General features: G+C 34.5%; 1 protein-coding gene and 1 non-coding gene across 2 annotated transcripts; both read left to right on the top strand.

The window, feature by feature from the left end:
* Window positions 1-5,078: 5,078 nt before the first annotated feature.
* Window positions 5,079-9,583, top strand: LOC108981607 (40S ribosomal protein S3-2). Its single transcript, XM_018952836.2, has 6 exons — window positions 5,079-5,273; window positions 5,552-5,699; window positions 7,025-7,196; window positions 8,725-8,779; window positions 8,865-8,996; window positions 9,187-9,583. The coding sequence occupies exons 1-6, from the start codon at window positions 5,244-5,246 to the stop codon at window positions 9,346-9,348; spliced, it is 699 nt and encodes a 232-aa protein (XP_018808381.1). The 5' UTR covers window positions 5,079-5,243; the 3' UTR covers window positions 9,349-9,583.
* A 10,488-nt stretch (window positions 9,584-20,071) lies between these two features.
* LOC118344753 lies at window positions 20,072-20,178 on the top strand. Its single transcript, XR_004798505.1, has one exon. It is a non-coding gene; the product is annotated as a small nucleolar RNA R71 (small nucleolar RNA).
* The last annotated feature ends 15 nt before the right edge of the window (window positions 20,179-20,193 follow it).

Raw genomic sequence — 20,193 nt, forward strand, 5'->3', positions numbered from 1 at the left:
ACCTGAGATGATTAAAACATAAAACATATAAAAATGAGTCGAATACTCAATAAACAACACATTATACAGTAAACATAATTAAGTTCTTGCAATTGCATATCTATATCTATATCAATATAATAAGATAAATGATATTTATAGTTCTAGAGTATACAAACCCCCCACGCACTCATTCTAAAAAAGGTGGAGTCTAATATTAAAAAAATAAAATTTTCATGTGGATCATAAATCTACATACTTTTTTAAAAATAGAAGAATGCATAGAATTTGCATGCCTTATGACTGTATCTAATATTATTGATATAATAAACCTCCACAAGATAATGATGTGAATTCTCATACTCTAAAATTTTCATCGTGACCATGGTTTGTTGATCATCTATTTTGGGCACAATAACATTATTCTTTGCACAAAATTCACAAACTTCTTTGAATAAAGAATTCCACCCATCATATCTCATTACATGTAAAAGACGTTTTAAAAGTTCAACCAACTTCATCAACCAACTTCATCAACCAACTTCATTGCATTCACAATATCTTGATATTTTCATTGTCATGCCGGAGAGAATAGATTTATAATCCCCAATTTTTATTTCATCATACATTAAATGAAAGAAAAGTTAAAAGTTCGAAGAGATTTAATTAATATATTTGCTCTGCTCTCTTTTCAAAATATATACCAGTTTCAAAAAGAGAAATGATATTTAGCATCTTAGAGTGTGCAAGTCTCACTTATTCCTTTTAAAAAATGGATAAATATGAGATCCATATAAAAAATTATTTTTTTAATAATATACCTCACTTTTTTTTAAAATGAGTGGTGGGACTGGCGTAATTTTTTCATTTCGTTTTTCACAAAATGTTTCACCACGTTAGATGCTCAAACAATATTAAAAATACTATTAACCAAGCTAAAGGCTGTTGTAATTGGTAAGGGTGTTCATCCGGGTTCCAGACCGGGTATCCGGATATACTCGGCCCGGAACCCGGGTATCAAACCCGGGCCGGGTTTCGGCCCGGGTATACCCGGGTTATCACCCGGGCCGAAACCCGGATGATCCGGGTTTTTACAACCCGGCAATCCGGGTTCCGGATTTTAACCCGGATTTTTTTTTTTGCCTTTAGTATTTAATATTTTTCAACCAAAAAAAAATGCTGAAAAGCTTTTTTTTTTATTATTATCTAAAAGCCTATATTCTAGTACAATTGTTCTAAGAAAAAATGTTCACAAACATATTTTTATATTTAAAACAATTATTTCCTTTTTAGCTATATGCATCTTAAAATAATTCAATATTTATCATGTGAAATGCATGCAATAATGCAACTCACTACATATTAAATTACATTACATTACAAAATAAAAAATTACAACATATAAAATTAAAAAAATATAAAAATTACATATCAAAAGTGGATTGTAAAATTATATATCAAAATTACATGCAATAACATAAACTTCTTCTGTATTGAGTGAAGGCTTGAAATCTCCTTTCCTAGCAACATTAAATCCTGCCAAATAAAAAACAAAAGAAAAACAGTATATTATTTCAATAAATAATATTAATTGAATTCAAGCAATAAGCAATAAACTTGTATAACTCATGTTGAACTAAATGCAACTTAAATTCATGTTGAAATGATTCCACTGCGTTATTTGTTCATCTGGTTCTGGTGTTGATCATGAAGATTATGATGGTTTCTTAGAATATCTGGATCCAAATAATGATAAGGTCACGCCTGAAAGAGCACCCAAGCATCCCTGTCCAGCATAAACAAAGAGGTATGGCTGCATTATTCCAGCCATCCACAACAAATCTAGCAACATCCACATCATCCAGAAAACAACCAATCATATATTATTTTTCTAATAGGAATTGAATCAAAGTCAAAACCTGCAACCAAAACTTTCATATTCTATGTTTAATATAGATGTTGTGATCAACAAGATCATGATTACGATGTGCTTAGAGGTCTTTATCTAAAGAGGAATCAGACTATTTCACAATGTCTTCTCACTTAGCATTTTAGGATGACTTTTTCTTAAAGTTAAGTGGGGGGTTGAAACAGAGAACAGAGAGCAGAGAGCATATATAGAGGATAATAAGGTGGGTTTGGATAGACAATATAGATGATATGGACTTTTGCTGTCTCCGTGAATGTCTTTTTGACCATTTCCAAATGTGAAATACTCAGTTTGAGTGCTTACTATCTTCATTTAGAAGAAATTACACATTGACTTGAAGAATAAAAAAAACATAGATTTACAATCTTTTGCTGGAAACTCACTTCTTTATACCATAGATGTTTTTGTTTAAAGAGATTAAACGGACCACCTAATTATGATGTTTATTATTTTTCTGTAAAAATTAATATGATGTTTAATCAATATCGTAGAAATGATCATTTACATGATTTTCTCTCTTACTCTAGATTTGAAAACTCTATAAAATTCAAATGGTATAAAAATAAATCATCACATCTAACTTGCAATGTATAAGAGCATTGGCAATGGACTAGCCAAATACCAATGCAAGTCCAAACTTTAGCTAGATGTGAGAAAAAGCCTCCACATTGGACTAGCCAATGGTCCAAAGCTTAAGACTTGATGAATAGTAAATCTTAAGTCCTCTCCAAATATGGCTAGCTACTATTCACAATGGAAAGCAATATTTAATTATTTTATCACTTCCCTCTCTCTTTGAATGGTAAAACATGCATGGCATGCACATTATTTCTACTGATTGATAGAGTAGACACATTATTTCTACAAAGCATGAAGATTTAAGAAATATATAAATTGTATTTGCAAATAAAAAAATAAAAAAAGTAAAAAATATAATATTATATTATGATTTTAACTTTATAATGGCTAGTCCAATGTGGACTCACCTAGTCAAAAATTGATATTATAGCTAAAAATTAAAATTCTAGCCAAACTTTAGACTTGACAATGGCTAGACCATTGCCAATGCTCTGCTTGGAAGTATGAGATTTTGTTCTTATATATGAAGTCATATTTATTCTCTTCTTCTAATTCACAAATTCACAAAAATTTTAGCATTATTCCTTTCTGTACAAATATTATTTATTCTATTCTATAAATTTAATCATATATGATACATGAAATGGACTACATAACAATCCACCAGTTATAATTATTTGAGCAAAAAAAATATTTTTCTGTGTTGATTCAATAATTTTCTCCTTTCTCTCATCAATCCAACATTGGAATCATTTACAAGTTCCAAATCATTAATCTAAAAATCCCACATTTAGCTATTCTATTGTTTTTTTTCTTGAACTTATCAAAATTTATCTAAAAATCCAATTTTTTTTCCAAACTCCACCCAGAAACACAACTAATTTTTAAAAAATAATCTAGAAAAATCAAATATACCACATCCTAAAAACCATTTCTTCCAAATCATAACAAATCTTCATTATATATATATACATGTTTTCGGATATAACAGGTCTAAACAAATCATAAACAGATACTCAAACATTCAAACAGATCTAACCCATAAAAATACTCCTCAAACATTCAAACATTATCATAAAAAAAAAACCCAAAATCAACAAAGAGAGAACAAAACAGAGGGACGAAAGAAAAATACCCAAACGGAAATACGTTCTAATCTCTTGGATCCCAAGCTCAAGCACTTCCACCATTCGGCATCGCAGATGGCAGAGAGGGAGATAGAGCAGATGAGAGAGTGATTTCGAGAGGGGCTAGGGTTTCGCAGACGCAGAGCAGAGAGAGAGAGAGATAGAGCAGATGAGAGAGTGATTTCGGGAGGGGCTAGGGCATTGCAGACGCAGAGCAGAGCGAGAGAAAGAGCAGATGAGAGAAACGAATCGGGGGGAGGGAGGCGTAGGGCATCGACTTCGCAGAGGAGAGAGAGAGACAGAGAGAGAGACGGAGTAGATGAGAGACGGAAGAGTGTGATTCGAGGGGGCGGGGGGGCGTAACGATGAGTTTTATTTCTAAACCCGGGTACCGGGTTTGAAACGGGTACCAGGTGTAAAAACCCGCATCCGGCCCGGATAGACCCGGGTTCAAGAAAGCGGGTACCGGCTCGGGGTTATTCCGGGCCGAAACCCATAACCGGAACCCGGTTATTTCGGACCGGGCCGGGAAAAAACCCGGCCCGGATTAACAGTCTTAGTAATTGGTATGTGATTTTTAGCAACTTCAAATATAATCTAAGACTTGAAGTCCCGTATTTAAGACCTATTCGAATTTGTGTCTTCTAAGAAATCGTGTGTATTCCCAAAATGGGTCCTAAAAATCATATCGAAAGAAATGGTTTGGTTTTTTAGGATTTATTTGGGAATACAAATCATCTTATCTCATCTTAAAATTTCTCATAATTTATTTTTAAAACACTTTCAATTTCAAATTTTCCTTCTAATCCTTACAATTTCCCTAGCTTTTAAGCAAAACGCAAAAAAATAATATAGTTTTTTCAAATTACAAAATATGAATTATATTAAAAAATTATATTCTAATAATATTTTAAATTTATAATATTTTTATTCAAAATTTTCTTTTTCACTTTCTAAAATTTAATAAAACATCTTAATTCAAATAATTTTACTACTATTCACAAACTATTTCATTAGTATTTATAGAATTTTCATCTCATATCATTTTATCTCATTCCACAAATATCTCCAGTGTTTTTTGGCATAATTGAATACTTCGCTTGTGTTTTTTTCTTATTGAAAGGTAGAAATCATGCATTGAATTTGGTTGAATCGAAGAAAATTCAATAAATGTTTTGAACACATAGATGAAACATGAAATTATCAAAATTTTAAAAAATTCTCACAATTTCATTTTTATATATAAAATATTTTTCAATTTCATATTTCAACTTTTTTATTAAATTATTACTAATTATATTTTCCTATATTTTTTTAAAAATTTAAATAAAAAATTTTAACTCAAATTATTCCAATCTTGTCCATTCACCAACTGGACTGGGCCTTGTGACTTTCGGCTCTGGACCGGCGGCCATGCCCATGCACAGGTATAATGACTTTCATCCAATCCATAGAAAGCACGTGACCAGAACCTCGATCGTCAGATTACGCTTCCTCATCAATCCGATATATTGTCAATTTCAAACCCTAACGCGCTGCTCAGGAAGCTAGGGTTTCGCGGACTACTAACGACCGCTGAAATTCAGACCCAGCGTTCGATTCCTAAATCATTCGGCTCACCCCAAAACATGGCTACCCAGATAAGCAAGAAGCGGAAGGTCAGTGTTTCTATCTCATATCATTCGATTTCTGTTGGTTTTTGAAAAATCCGGTAAGCATTAGTAAAAGGAAAAAGTATAGAGCATTTGATATTGTTATGTTTGTTGTATTTGATTTACCAAATAATTCAAAAATCCAGATCGATCAATCGTATTTGTTCTGTTGATATATTCTATCCCTAAAGGTCTGTTTGGTCGGTTTGATTGCTGGTAAAAGTGTAGAAAGGAAATGGAAAAAGTGCGTTTCTATATATTTTGATAATCCACATGTTGAACAGTTCGTGGCCGACGGAGTCTTCTTCGCGGAGCTTAATGAGGTGCTGACCAGAGAGCTCGCCGAAGACGGGTACTCGGGTGTCGAAGTTAGGGTCACGCCTATGCGCACTGAGATTATCATTAGGGCCACCCGTACTCAGAATGTCCTTGGTATATCTCTGATTTAATCTTCTACCTGTGTTCTGTGTGTTTTGTGGGTACACCTTGTATCTTTAAAAGAAATTAGGAAATGGAAAGGAAGTACATTATTTGACTGCTCTTCCTTTATCTGGGTCTTTGATCATTGGAGACCACGCTAATTGTGGTGAAGATGTATGAGCGAATCAAATAGGACTGGTGATTCCACCCTTTCCTTTGAGAAATAGAAAATCACCCTATTCCTTTCCATTCGATTCCTCTAAGATCCTCCATCCAAATCATCCGCTGGAGACGGTTAACCTGTAATAGTTATTATTCACTTCTACTTATAAAAAAAAATAGTTATTATTCACTTCTCTATTTTTTTCAGAGTAACTGAGCATGAACCGGTTTCGGACTATTATTTTTCAGTTTTCTACACTCAGGTGATAATTTGAAAATTAAAAAAAAAAATCCTTCAAATTTTTTAAGAGAGGATGGAAATGAAGTGAAGACTAAGCTAATTATTATAGTATCTGGAATCTGGGATTTCTCATAATCAGTGTTGGTGAAAGCGCCAAGGCCGAAGCGCTTTGCCTATTGGTAAGCAAAGCACTTTGCTTACCAATTTACAAAAATGTGCTTTAAGAGCATTTATGAAAGTGTGCTTAAAGTGCGCATTTTTGGGGCTTTTTGTATGAGTTTAAAGCTTTTGTAGAAATAAAACTAGAAAATATCATTTCAAGACCCAGTAAATGATGTAAACAAATATTCTTGAAGTATTTAGTTGATATTGAAGATCATCTATGTGCCATGGCACCACATGTTGTCATATGTGATGTATATGCTTTGAACTCGATATAATAGTCCAAGTTGGCTCTCAAGATGGACTTGTATTTGATTGTTATGCTAGCATAGAAATCACTACCTGCAATTCTTGAGGTTTTTTGGGCTCGGCCTTCTTGTTATATTTTAATTCAACCACATACTCAAATTTGATTATGGCTATAAAATTATTGTTATTACTATTATTATTTTTATGAGTGCCTATCAAATATCATGTGTATAATTGTGTATCAGGTAAAGCACCAGAGAATTATGTAAAATGTTATGCTTAAGTAGCTCAGCCACCGCGTGGGTAGCCTAATAAAGCACATTTGCGCTTTTACCAAAACTGCTTATACTATTTGTCTTAGTTGTGGGATTTTGTACAACTTTTGACTTTAGTTGTGGTATACATACCTTCAGTTAGGAAAGTCAACTTCTCATTAGACTAGAATGCAATCTTTTATTTTTTTTCATCAATTTCTTTGTCATTTTAACCTTTTTTTTATTTGTTATTGTATTTTTTTTATCAGGTGAAAAGGGAAGAAGGATTAGGGAGCTGACTTCTGTTGTTCAGAAACGGTTCAAGTTCCCAGAGAACAGTGTGGAGCTGTATGCTGAGAAAGTTAACAACAGGGGACTCTGTGCCATTGCTCAGGCCGAATCTCTCCGCTACAAACTTCTTGGTGGCCTTGCTGTTCGGAGGTTTGTTAAATAACCCTTGGCATTATCGTCAGCTTTCTTCTGAGATGTTGATAAAATGAATTATGTTTGAACATCTTATTAATTTATTCATGTTGGTTGGCTTCATATACTGATTACTGGTACTTTGTAATGTCTCTGGGTGGTTGCGAATGAGTCAACGCCCATAGCTTTCCCTGTCTCTGCAAATCTTGGAGAGAGAGAGAGAGAGAGAGAGAGAGTCCAGTGGGTCAATCTTTCTTGCAGATTTGGACAGATTTTTTTTTTTTTTTTTCTGATTCTAATCAATCCAAAAAGAAAAAGGAATTATTCTTGTTGGCAGTTATGTTATATGCAACGGATGCAATAAGCCAATTTTAGTTGGTTGTTGATTGATTGCCGTTCTTGTGCATTTGAAATGTTTGGTCATGCATTTCTATTTTATCTTCTCACAAATGTTACCTGTTCAGGTCATCTTTACAGCGAGTAGGCTACTCACTAATACCTACTTTGTGTCTGAGGATGACTATATTTTATGGTCCATCTTTCTATTTAAGCTAAGGAAAGAGTTTCATTCCTCGGTACTTTACTCGATGGACAATATTTTTGTGAGCAGATTGAATCCCATGATTTCGAGGTGAAAATTTTCCTTTTCCCTCCTTGAAGCCCCAGAAAAATTTTTAACTGGTTTTTATAGGGGAAGGATAGCACAGGCTATAAATTTAGATTGTAGCATTTATTCTTTTTTTTTTGGTGGAATTGAGTTTTCGTGAATGAATTTCTTTTTCTGGGGAAGTTGTCTATGACAACTGAAAATATCAATTTTTCCATCCGGACTTTGTGGTTTCATTGTCGTGTGCATATTCCATCATACTGCATCGTCTTCATTCTTCCTCTGTTAGCCATAGCAATTCAAAAACTTGGAAGCTTGTGTAAGATAAGTTCAAAATTAGTTTGGTTAAAGTGATTTACTTGCACAAGGGATTGAGTAAAAGAAAAAAGGACAAAAGAACTCCTTTATATGCATACTTTATAGATTCACAGTCCATTTCTCCATACAATCTCCTCTGCTTTTCTTTCTTGAAGCTATCCTCTTAGCTATTAAATTCCTTTTTCCCTCTTGAGTGATCTCTAATACACCTGTTTTAGTGCTTCACAATATGAACCCAAATGACCTCTCGGCCTTGCCAAATGAACTTCAGGGTTTCAATATCAATGCTCACATTAAAGATTCTCAAGTTAGCCCTGCTGTGCTGTTATTTGTGTGCTGATATCTTAATGTCCTCCCACATCCCACATCTTTTACCCATATTGGGCAGCCGCACATTTACCTTTTTATTAAGAATTATTTGGTTGGCGAGTTATGCCCATCTTTTAATCCTAGGTTAACATTTCTCTCATGGATCTGCTATGCCATCAAGATTTTATTTTAAATGCTTTGAATTGTCCCCTTTTAATCCTATGCCATCCTTTAAAATAAGGAATGGAAAAGGTTATATAATCTTCTCTGAATTATCTCGGTGGTGGTAAGTTAATTTTTGCACGTTTGTAGGGCTTGCTATGGTGTTCTGAGATTTGTCATGGAGAACGGGGCAAAGGGATGTGAGGTACATATAAAGTTTTCCATTGTTTTCTTAAAGTTTGATTGTGTGGTTATTTGAATCTTTAATATTTTCTTCAATCCTCACTCAGGTTATTGTGAGTGGAAAGCTCCGGGCTCAGCGTGCCAAGTCAATGAAGTTTAAGGATGGTTACATGATATCCTCTGGTCAACCTGTCAAAGAATACATCGATTCGGCTGTGAGGCATGTTCTTCTTAGACAGGTCAGTCTTGTCTTTGTTGTCTAGGGTCTTTTATATTCCTATTATTTTGCTTGGCAGTAGTATAATATGCCATCACTTGGTTAGTCTATTGTCTCGGACCTATTATGTTATCATGTTATAAAATTCATGCTAATTACAGATTATTCTGTTCTCGTCCTCCTTCCTGCCTTTCTTCCCTAAATTTTAACAGGGTGTACTCGGTATCAAGGTGAAGATCATGCTTGACTGGGATCCTAAAGGGAAGGTGGGGCCAACTACACCATTGCCGGATCTCGTCACCATCCACACGCCCAAGGAAGAAGAGTACAACCCCATTGAGGTGACCACGCCCGCGGAGATTCCAGTTGCTTAAAACCAGAGTTGGGATGTTTCCTCACGCCTTTCTTGTAGAACCTTACCTTTTTGTTCTTTTCTAATTTCAGAGTACGAGGATACTAGATTCTTTGAAGAAGCTTCTTTCCAGGGTTTTCATATTTTAGATATGTTAGACCTTAATTTTGCGTTACTGGACAGGGAATGAATCTTGTTAATTGATTTTTCATGCTGGTTAACGTTATTATTATATCATTTGGGTTTTGCCATGTATTCTCGGAGAAGTGCACACTACGTATTGTCTCAAAATAACATAGCCTACTGTTATGCTGAAAGTATGAGTCCAGAGAATCGTAACAGGTAGTAAAGTGTTTTAAAGAAAATAGATGTTGAATCTACAACGATTAATTATGTTATTGAGTACTGAAATTTACTAAATTAATTACTACTTGGATAATTGAAATTTAAAGAATAGATTATCTAAATTAAATTGATGAAAAGAGCATTATAATTAAGATTTTAAAGATAATAAAAATAGATTTAGAGTTTGATTTTACCTAGTGAATTTCATACAATTTATTCTTTTTTGTTATAGAATTTTAATTATCTCAAGTTGATGATAACAATATCTTAACTATTCAATATTTTCTCTCGAAAAATATTAAAAATATCTCTAATTAATAACATCATATTTTTATGTGAATTTAATTAATTAGAGATTCATTAAGTTCTTTTAATTTTTTTTTAAAAATTACACTAATTGCAGTAAAGCGTCTTTACTTTCGCTCAATTAATGATGTTTAATCCTAAAACTCTAATCACAAATCACCTTTAGGTCTCATTGCAATTTAATAGATTAAACAATAATTGGGCAGAAAATTGTAAGCAATAAGATCAAGGATAAACACTCAACATGAAAAATATTGGAAATAAAATAACTTAAAACTGTATGTTCAAAGTTGGACTACATCAAAACCCTAGAAAAAAAAATTAGTTCATGAGAAATCTGAAATCAACCATGTTCTTATTGGAATACTTCAAAAGAAAAAGAAAATTAAAGAGAAGAGAATAAAAAACTCTTTTGCTTGAAATAGGTTGATGAAGCATTCAAGATTGTTGAAGATCTCCCCCCCATTTTTTTTTTAAAACAAGCAGCCTGCAGCAATCAATCAAATGTCCTCACGCATCACGCTACCTCACTTTTTCACGAGCCTCAACTTCAATTTTTGATTTCTCAATGACTCCGTTATTTTCTCCCCTTTTAAGTCTCGTGGCATGTGTCATTAAAAACACGATTCATATGGTGTAAAAAATAAAAATAAAAAGAAGCAATGGTAGCTGGCTTGTAATTGTGCTTCAAGCCTCTCAACTTTTCCTTCTAATCTCGATATGCCCGATAGTAACCTTATGTTATGCAGCCGCTTAAGTTGAGGAGCTTGATTTTCGTAGTAGTTAGAATCTTACGGGTGGTTGGACGTTACACTTCATCCCAGAATTAATTCAAGTTCTGAGAACACGATGACATCACCCTCCACTAGCATTCCATCCATTTACGCCAACTTCAAATATTCAGAGTTCCAGGGAGAAACCTCAAATGCACAGGGAGAGACCTCAAATGCCAGCAGACAAAGGCAGTTCTAGAAGAGCCTATGGAGCATGAAAGTACCTAACAAAATTAAAATATTTGCTTAGAGGGCTTTCAGGGATAGTCTGCCAACAAAATCGAATTTGAGCAAGAAAAAGGTTGTGTTGAATGACATATGCCAACCTTGTTCTAAACCAAGTGAAGACACGATTCATGCTCTATATAAATGCCCACAATTGTTAACAGGTTGGATGAAGTTCTTTCCAGATTTACAAGTCAATGATAGAAGTCGAACTTTTGAAGATAGCCAAACAGGTGCAAGACAGCAAGAAAGGAGGAGCATTGGAAAGATTTTTCTTGTTAGCATGGGGTAGCTGGTATAGAAGAAATCAATGGCTATTTGAAGACAAAAAGCTCTCTACAGAGGAAATTTTCAACCAGGCTTTGAGTCTATAGCAAAGTTTTGAGGAAGCAAAGGGCAGATCTAGGAGTAGTATGAATACCAGATTTAAATGGCAGCCTCCACTACAAGGTGCTTTTAAACTTAATATCGATGGAGCCATTTTTCATGAACAAGGGTATGATGGAATTGGCGTGATACTTAGGGACTGTGCAAGGGAGGTTATCATGACAGCAACAAAAAGAGAGGTAGCAGTTCAAGAATCTTCTGATATAGAATTGTTGGGGTAGCTTTAGAGGCTTACAATTATGTCTACCACTTGGAATAAACCATTTGATCATTGAAAGTGATTCTCTCTTAGTGGTGAAAGAAGTTCAAGACTTACAACAATCTGACTCATTGGTGGGAAATCTAGTTTTAGATGTACGACAGATGATGCAAAGATTTCATAATTGCACAATAGAACATGTTTACAGATTTTCAAATGTTGCAGCTCACACACTTGCTAGATATGCAAGAATGTTGATGATTTAATTGTTTGGTGGGAGTTTGTTCCCCGGTGTATTTAGCAACTCATTTGGACTGAAAAGTCTATGTATTTTTCCAGTTTATGACGAAATAAAATTATGTCTTCCCTATAAAATAATAATAATAAAAAAAGTTCCATGCAATCATTTCCACAACAAGTTGCTTCTCACATCCAACCTTCATCTTCATCAATCCTTCAAACACAATTAAATAAAGAAAAATAAATTAAAATCAAATAAAAAGAAATAAAGGAAAACTAACAATTTTAATAATTAAAAGAGTAATAAAAATCATGCAAAATTTACACTTATGAAATTTTCCCAAACTGAAAATCTGCTAGTCCTCAAGCAAAGAAAAACCATAAAAACCAAAGGACAATAACCATAGTTAGGCTCAACTCATCACACTCAAAGGACCTATCATACAAATATCAAATCTTCAACTTAGTATATAAACAATAGCAAAGAAAGGAAAACTAAGCATATTCACATTCTCTAGTTCAAATATCCATACATAATTCCAAACTCAATCACATTTATCATGCAACCAATACAATTGAATCATGTAACAACTAAACCTACAATCACCCCTTCTCACTACTACAAAAACAAGGTAGCAAACTAGATATATATATATATATATATTCATGATTATTTTTTTTAGTATTTATTCTGTCTTTAAGTTGTCACTCGCCTTTTGACGCGAATACAAGCATTTGTGATGGATGCACCCGGTTACTCAACAAGTCACACACTTAAAGTACTTTTGCATACTCATATTTCAAGTTGCCATTTGACGTAAAAGTAAACATTGGTAATGAATACCCCTAGTTACTAAGAAACTCAAAACATTGGAGTAGATAGAACTTCGTACACATTTATTTATTCAATTTTCTAATCATTATCACTCTATTTATAAACCTTGTTTTGGACTAGATCAAAGGGGATAATCACAAGAAAAGCATCATACTCATCTTTTATGCATAGTCACACAACTCACACAACTTTGCAAGGAAATGTGTACTTCAATAATCCTAAAGAAAACAAGTATGCTTAATCTTGCTTTATAAGATATCGTCTATCCTAAATAAAAAATACAATGTTTAGCACACCCAAAATGTGTAATGTTGATCCTAAATAAGTGCAAATGCAATTTCTCCTAATCTTTCACATAAAAATATGATTAGAAGACATGGATATGATCACCAATTAACTTGCATGAAAAAAAAAGAAAAAAAAAAGAAATCTCTTTCTCAAACAAACATAGCTTGCACCAGCATTCAGCATAATCAAATATCCACTCCCCCAAAATTAATTTTCACATTGTCCTCAATGAGAAAGAAGAAGAAAAATGAAAAAGAATGAGAAAAGGTAAGAAGTGCTCCCTCTATTTTCAATTGAATGTTGTCCTTGAAAGTGCAACCGTGTAACACATTAGAGAGTCTCCAAACTTATGCAGACCTACAAGATGGAAAAAAAAAAAAAACTAAACAAAAATACAAATTAAAGAGAAAATTAAAAAACTTGAGTTGCCTCCAGAAAAGCGCTTTGTTTAAAGTCTATAACTAGGCATTCTCCAAATCATTATTTAGAATTGGAGAGATTGATGGAAAACTTTTGCATGCTAAATTCTTCATCTACATAAGGCTTTAACCTCTGTCCATTAACCTTGAATGTCCCTTTTGTCTCATGATGAACTTCAACCGCTCCATATGGAAAAACACGAGTCACAACAAATGGTCCTGACCACCTAGATCGCAACTTTCTCGAAAAAAGTTGAAGTCTTGAATTGAATAATAAAACTTTCTACCCCACTTCGAACTCCCTTCTCAAAATATGCTTATCATGCCATCTTTTAGTTTTATCCTTGTAAATCCTAGCATTCTCGTAAGCATCATTGCGAAACTCATCCATCTCATTAATTTGCAACATCCTCTTCTCACCCACAACCTTTAACTCAAAATTAAGAGTCTTCATCGCCCAATAAAGCTCTATGTTCTAACTCCATGGATAAATGACATGCTTTCCCATAAACTAACCAATAAGCTGACATTCCCATCAGTGTTTTAAATGCTTTCCTATAAGCCCATAACTATTCAAACGGTAAATTCCAATCCAGTGAAGCAATTATAGGTGCTTAAATTATTTTTTTTTCAATGTTTCAAAAGATGCATGCATTCATGAGAAAAATTAAATGATGTATCTTTAATCAAAAGGTTGCAAAGAGGTTTAGTAATTTGAGAAAAATCCTTAATGAACCGTCGATAAAATCCAGAATGACCCAAGAAACTTCTCACGCCCTTGACATTGGCCGATGGTGGGAGTTTGTCAATAACGTCTATTTTGGCTAGATCAACTTCAGTTCCCTTGAAGGAAATTTGATGGCCAAGCAGTATCCCTTCCTCAACCATAAAGCGGCATTTTTTCCAATTTAAAATTAAATTAGTCTCCTTACATCGCTGCAAAACCAAATACAAGTTAGATAAACCATCATCAAAAGAATAACTGAAAACTGAAAAGTCATCCATGAAGACTTCTATAAATTTTTCCACCATGTCGGAGAAAATTGACATCATGCATCTTTGGAATATGGCTGGAGCATTGCAAAGACCAAAAGGCATCCTCCTATATGCAAAAGCTCCTTAAGGACATGAAAGTAGTCTTCTATTGATCTTTAGGAGCAATTACTATCTGATTGTATCCGGAATATCCATCTAGAAAACAATAGTAAGCATGGCCAACGAGTCTTTCTAACATTTGGTCGATAAAAGGCAATGGAAAATGATATTTTCGAGTTGCATCATTAAGTCTTCGATAATAATGCATACTCGCCATCCCGTGACTGTCCTTGTTGGTATAAGTTCATTGTTGTCCTTCTTTACCACAGTTATTCCCCCTTTCTTTGGGACAACTTAAACTAGACTCACCCATGCACTATCCGAGATTGGATAGATAATTCCAGCATCTAAGAGATTCAATACTTCTTTATCACCACTTCTTGCATTGATGGATTCAATCTCTGTTGCGATTGAACTATCGACTTGAAACTATCCTCCATTAAAATCTTATTCATACAAATTGAAGGACTAATTCCCTTGATATCTGAGATTGTCCATCCCAAAGCCATCTTATGCTCCCTTAACACTCTCAGCAACTTTTCCTCCTCTACATCACTCAAAGAACCATTAATAATAACTGGAAAAGTAGAGTCTTGGCCTAAGAAAGCATACCGCAAACGTGACGGAAGCGGTTTGAGCTCCAGTTTGGGTGATTCTTGACTTGAAGATGTCAGCATGGATGAATCTTGCTCTTCCAATTTCGACTTTATGCAAGGACGAAAGGGTGGTGTAGATTCCAAATATCTCTGACACTCCCTAACCTCTTCATCTTCGGATTCAATAGTTGTAGAATGAGTAAGACACACCTCAAGTGGCAGCTTTGAAAATCCAGCCCTATTAGTCTCGGCCACCACTAAGTCTAGGTCACTCATTTGAAAGCAAGAGTGTATTTCGGAAGGAAAATCCATAGCCTTAAATACATCAAAAGTAACCTGCTCATCATCAACCCTCAAAATAATTTTCCATTGTTGGACATCAATTAAAGTACTCCCCGTAGCAAGAAAAGGTTGGCCAAAAGGAATCTCCTCGTCCTCCTCCATATCGAGTACAAAGAAGTCAGCCGGAAAAATAAACTTATCCACCTTTACCAAAACGTCTTCAATGAATCCTCTCGAGTGCTTGATAGACTTGTTTGCCAATTGTAAAGATACCATAGTAGGCTTTGCTTCTCCAAGACCTAACTTCCTGAAAACAAAGAGGCATAAGATTAATACTTGCTCCTAAATCACATAAAACTTTATCAAAATAAGAACTTCCTATAGTGCAAGGAATTGTAAAACTCACTTGATCTTTCAATTTAGGAGGCAACTTCTTTTGTAAAATTGCACTGCTCTCCTCGGCCAACATGACTGTCTCATGCGCTTCCAACTTCTGCTTCTTTGATAATATCCTTAAAAAACTTAGCATTTTTAGGCATTTGCTCTAAAGCTTTAATAAGAGGAATATTAATATGCAATTGCTTAAAAATACTAAGAAATTTAGAGAATTGATTATCAAAATTATTCTTTTTAAGTCTTTGAGGAAAGGACTCGGTGGATCATAAATTGAAGGAGAATTAGTTTCATATGTAAACTCCCTGGAATTCGTGGGTTTTGAAGCTTCTTTATTCTCCTTAGAACTTCCAGCTTGTTGGTTGGCCACTTCCAATTCCTCCATCTTTGGCTCGGACTCCACATGATTTCTAGCCTTATCTTGCTCGGTACTTGTTGTTTGTGGTTGCTCAATTGTCCTCCCACTTTTCAATGCTATTGCTTTGACATGTTCCTTAGGATTGGTAACGGTATTGCTCGGCAAAGTTTCTGTTGTCCTCTCTGTAAGAGTGTTTGAAAGCTGACCAATTTGAGCCTTAAGGTTACGAATCGAAGCCGAATTGTTTTGGATCACCATATCTATCCTTTGCATGTATTGCATGAACATCTCCTCGAGTGTCGGCTTCTTTTCTTGCTGTGGAAAATTTTGAGGTGGTCTATCTGTGTAACATCCCGATCCTATATCATTAGAGATATTTCATGGATATTTTATTAGGTTTGATAATTAGGTTATTATTATGATTATTATTATTTATTTTTAGTTTTTCTCCAAGCTCACGAGTCTAAATACTATTAAAATTCTTATTTCTTTTTAATGATAAAAACTCTCTTGCACGTACGTCTTTTCTTCTTATTCATTAGGGTTTCATGGGTCTATATATAGAACTCGTTCATTATAGACGTAAATGTCTTCAACCTAGAGCTAGGGTTGCCGCAGCCACTGCATGCAAACCATCTGCACGACAGCAATGGCCTCCTTCCCCAAACCTGGCCACCCACACGGCAACCACCATGCCTCCCTGTCCAGAAACCAGCCGCGACAACTCCACGCCACCACCAGCCACCACAGAAGACAATAGACCATCCTCAGCGGCCAAGGCACGCCGCAACAGCAACGGACGTGGAGAAGCCTTTGCTTCTCTTCCACGGTAACGACCACACGGACGCACCTCTGTCTAACACTCCCAAAAACAGAGCATCCCGATAGTCCGAAACCACCATCACCCACGTTCCTCCACGGCGACTCCACCACCGCCCAGAACATGCCGACGCCACCACCAATTTCAGATCACGCCGGTGCCAGCTCATGGACCGCCACTTCCGAGAAACCAACTTAACCACGTTGCGGCCTCTTGCACTCGTAGCCGAGCACCTCGACGCTACCAGTTCAGGTTGTTCTGCCGATCACCCCAGGAAGTTGGTGCACCACCCACGGTGCCAGAAACCGCCGACCAGCTCTTCCCCGTGGCATCTACTCCATCCCGGTTGGCCTACGACCCTCAGCCACCCAGCTCAGCACGTGCTCCTCCCTCTCTCTCGGTTACACTGCCGCATGGTTCACTTCCTTCGGCGTCGCACCACCACAGACGAGCCCCCAGTCGCGCCGCCGTGACCCCCCGCCAACAACCCAGAACCGCCGCACGTCAGTCTCTCTCTCGGTGAGCCTTTGCTTCGCGCGTCTCTCTCTCCCGAGCTCTCTGTTTTTCTGCAGAATATATGTGCGTATTTGCTTTAGGTTTCAGTTTACTAAGTGTTAGTAGATGAAATTACAAGTATGCCCTTTCTAATCTAGTATCTTGAAGCAGTGTTTTTAAGTATAATTATATTTATAACCTTACGTTTAAGTATATGTTAATTATGAATATTGTTATGTCATTTTAATTAAAGTTGAGTTTAATATTTCAAGTTGAGTTTAATTTTGTTAAGTAAATATATTAGTCAAATGCTCTTTTTATTAAGAAATTGTTTAAGGAATTTAAAATGTATTTTGAAGTACATTATGAAGCCTATTATTTTAGTTGAGTTTTGCTACACAACCTCCACCACACTCCACACTCCACACTTTTTTAAATTTTTTAAATTTTTAATATTTTTTTTAAATTTTTTTTTGAGTTTATTCTTTTAAATTATTTTAAATTATTTTATTCATTATTTATATAATAAATATTTAATAAAAGAAAAAAATAATAAAAATTAAAAATAATGTGGAGTGTGGAGGTTGTATGAATAGTAGGAGGTTGAGTAGATTTTTTGATTTTAGTTAGTTTTCTTTTATCTATTTAGTCGGATTTTAATTATTCTGTTATATTTTAAAAAAGAATTAAGGAATATGTTATGAGTTTTGAATAATATTATGATTAAGTCTACTTTTATTAAATCGAATGTTTCCACCAATTATTTTAGATTTATATATATATATACAGTTAAATTATATTTAAAAGATTAGATATCATATTTCAGCAGTAAGAGTTGTTAATTTATTTTGAACGATTTATTAAATGAGATTCTACTGTCTACTTTAATAGATGTTGTTATAATTATACTATTAAAGTTGTAGGTTGAAAATAGAGAAATATGTTAAGAATATCTAAATGATATTAATATTTATTAGATTTCTTATAAGATTTAATCATTGTGTTAAGAAATGAAACTTATTTTAAGAATTGAAGTTTTATGACGTATTTAAATAGTTCAAGTATTCTACTAAGTTTTAATATGTTATCAGTATTTTAAGTAATTTAAATACTATGAATTATCGATTTTAGTGTTAAACAAATATTTGTTTGACTATCTTTTCGAATTCCAAATTTAGCTAAGTAAGATATTAGTATTTATTTATTGTATTTCCAAACAATTTAGTGATAATTATTTATTGAATATAGGTCTCAAGTTACGAAGTATTATTCAAGAAGAAACGCAACGAAGTAAGTAAATTTGATCATAAAATTAGGATCATCACAGTTAGCTTATATGTATGTATTATTCAAGCCAGTTCTTTGATAGCCATTATTTATGAACCGCTCATGTCATATGCAAGCATGTCATTCAGCATAGCATACGATCATGTCATTCTGCATCACGTTTAAATTCAGAAATTATGATTTATGTATGTAATATGTCATGCATCTCATGTGTATAAGACACGTAAGCCATCTTAATTTCAAGTGTAAGATAAGTTTAGATCAGTTAATAACATGGCCATTCAGATGCATGGTACCAATGCAGTTCAGTTCAGATCAGGGTGGTGTGCAAGCCACGAACTCAGTCGTGGTCCACCATAGTATGCTAGAATACTATCAGCGGTTCCCCTTGCTGCAGCGGGATGTGGGGCCGGTGCACAACCTTACACACAGGGTAAAGTGTGTTGGCCAGTCAGATAAGTAAGATAAATCAGTCAGTTAGTTCAGATAATTCAGTCATACATAGCATAAGTATTAGCATGAACAGTCATGAATTTTAAGTTCAGCATGAAAGTTTTTATGAAAATTTTATGTTTATTACGTTTTCGTTATGATAGATTTCTTACTGAGTCATCGACTCATTTTAGTTTATTTTCATGTTTTTAATTACCCAGGTGAAGATGATGATTACGAGCAGGCAGGCCAGGAGTAGAATGAGCATTTTAATTTTGTTCAGACTTTCTAAAATAAAATGTGTCTTTTATGACGAATTTATTCAGTTATTTCTTTATTGTTTTTGGGAAGACATTTTTATTAGACCTTTTATTTCATAATAAATTACTTCAGTTTATTTTTCAATTATGAAATTAGAGAATCGCTTGCCGGGTTTATTTTTCATGAAAAATACGTGACACACCTAGCCTACGGGAAGGGGGTGTTACAATCTGCCCCTTGATTGTTGCTCCATTTAAAATTTGGATGATTTCTCCATCTATGATTGAACGTGTTTGAATAAGGATTATTTTGACGTTGGAAATTGGACACGTAATTAGCTTGTTCGAAATTTTGTTGAGCAAAAGGATTCCTCACTTGGTAATCGATACTTGAGTGATTTCCTGCACAATAATCACCCACAACATTAGTTTGAATAACATTAATATTCATCTTACCTAATTATTTAGATAAAGTTGTCATTTGTGCTGCCAATGTGGTAATAGAATCAAGTTAAAAAACTCTAGCCGCATTTCTTGGCATTGCTCTCTCCGAAGGCCATTGATAGTTGTTGGATGCCAATTCTTCCAAAAGTTCATAAGTTGCTTCATGAGTTTTACTCATTAAAGCCCCTCTAGTTGTTGCATCGACCATGGACCTGTTTGTAGCTCCCAAAACATTGTAGAATGTTTGGACTTGAAGCCATGCCAGAAGGTCATGATGAGGACACTTTCGCAATAAATCTTTGTACCTCTCTCATGCTTAATACAAAGATTCATTCTCAAATTGAGTGAATGTAGTAATATCATTTCTTAGTTTTGCTGTCTTGGCTGG

The sequence above is a fragment of the Juglans regia genome, chromosome 15 (genome assembly GCF_001411555.2).
Source record: "Juglans regia cultivar Chandler chromosome 15, Walnut 2.0, whole genome shotgun sequence".
Classification (NCBI taxonomy): Eukaryota; Viridiplantae; Streptophyta; class Magnoliopsida; order Fagales; family Juglandaceae; genus Juglans; species Juglans regia.

What these genes read in the sequence shown, in the direction of transcription:
- LOC108981607 (XM_018952836.2), top strand. Translation starts at nt 5,244, where the DNA reads ATGGCTACCCAGATAAGCAAGAAGCGGAAG. An exon ending in ACGGGGCAAAGGGATGTGAG is followed by an intron (nt 8,780 to 8,864) that starts GTACATATAAAG and finishes ATCCTCACTCAG; the next exon opens with GTTATTGTGAGTGGAAAGCT. An exon ending in GGCATGTTCTTCTTAGACAG is followed by an intron (nt 8,997 to 9,186) that starts GTCAGTCTTGTC and finishes AAATTTTAACAG; the next exon opens with GGTGTACTCGGTATCAAGGT.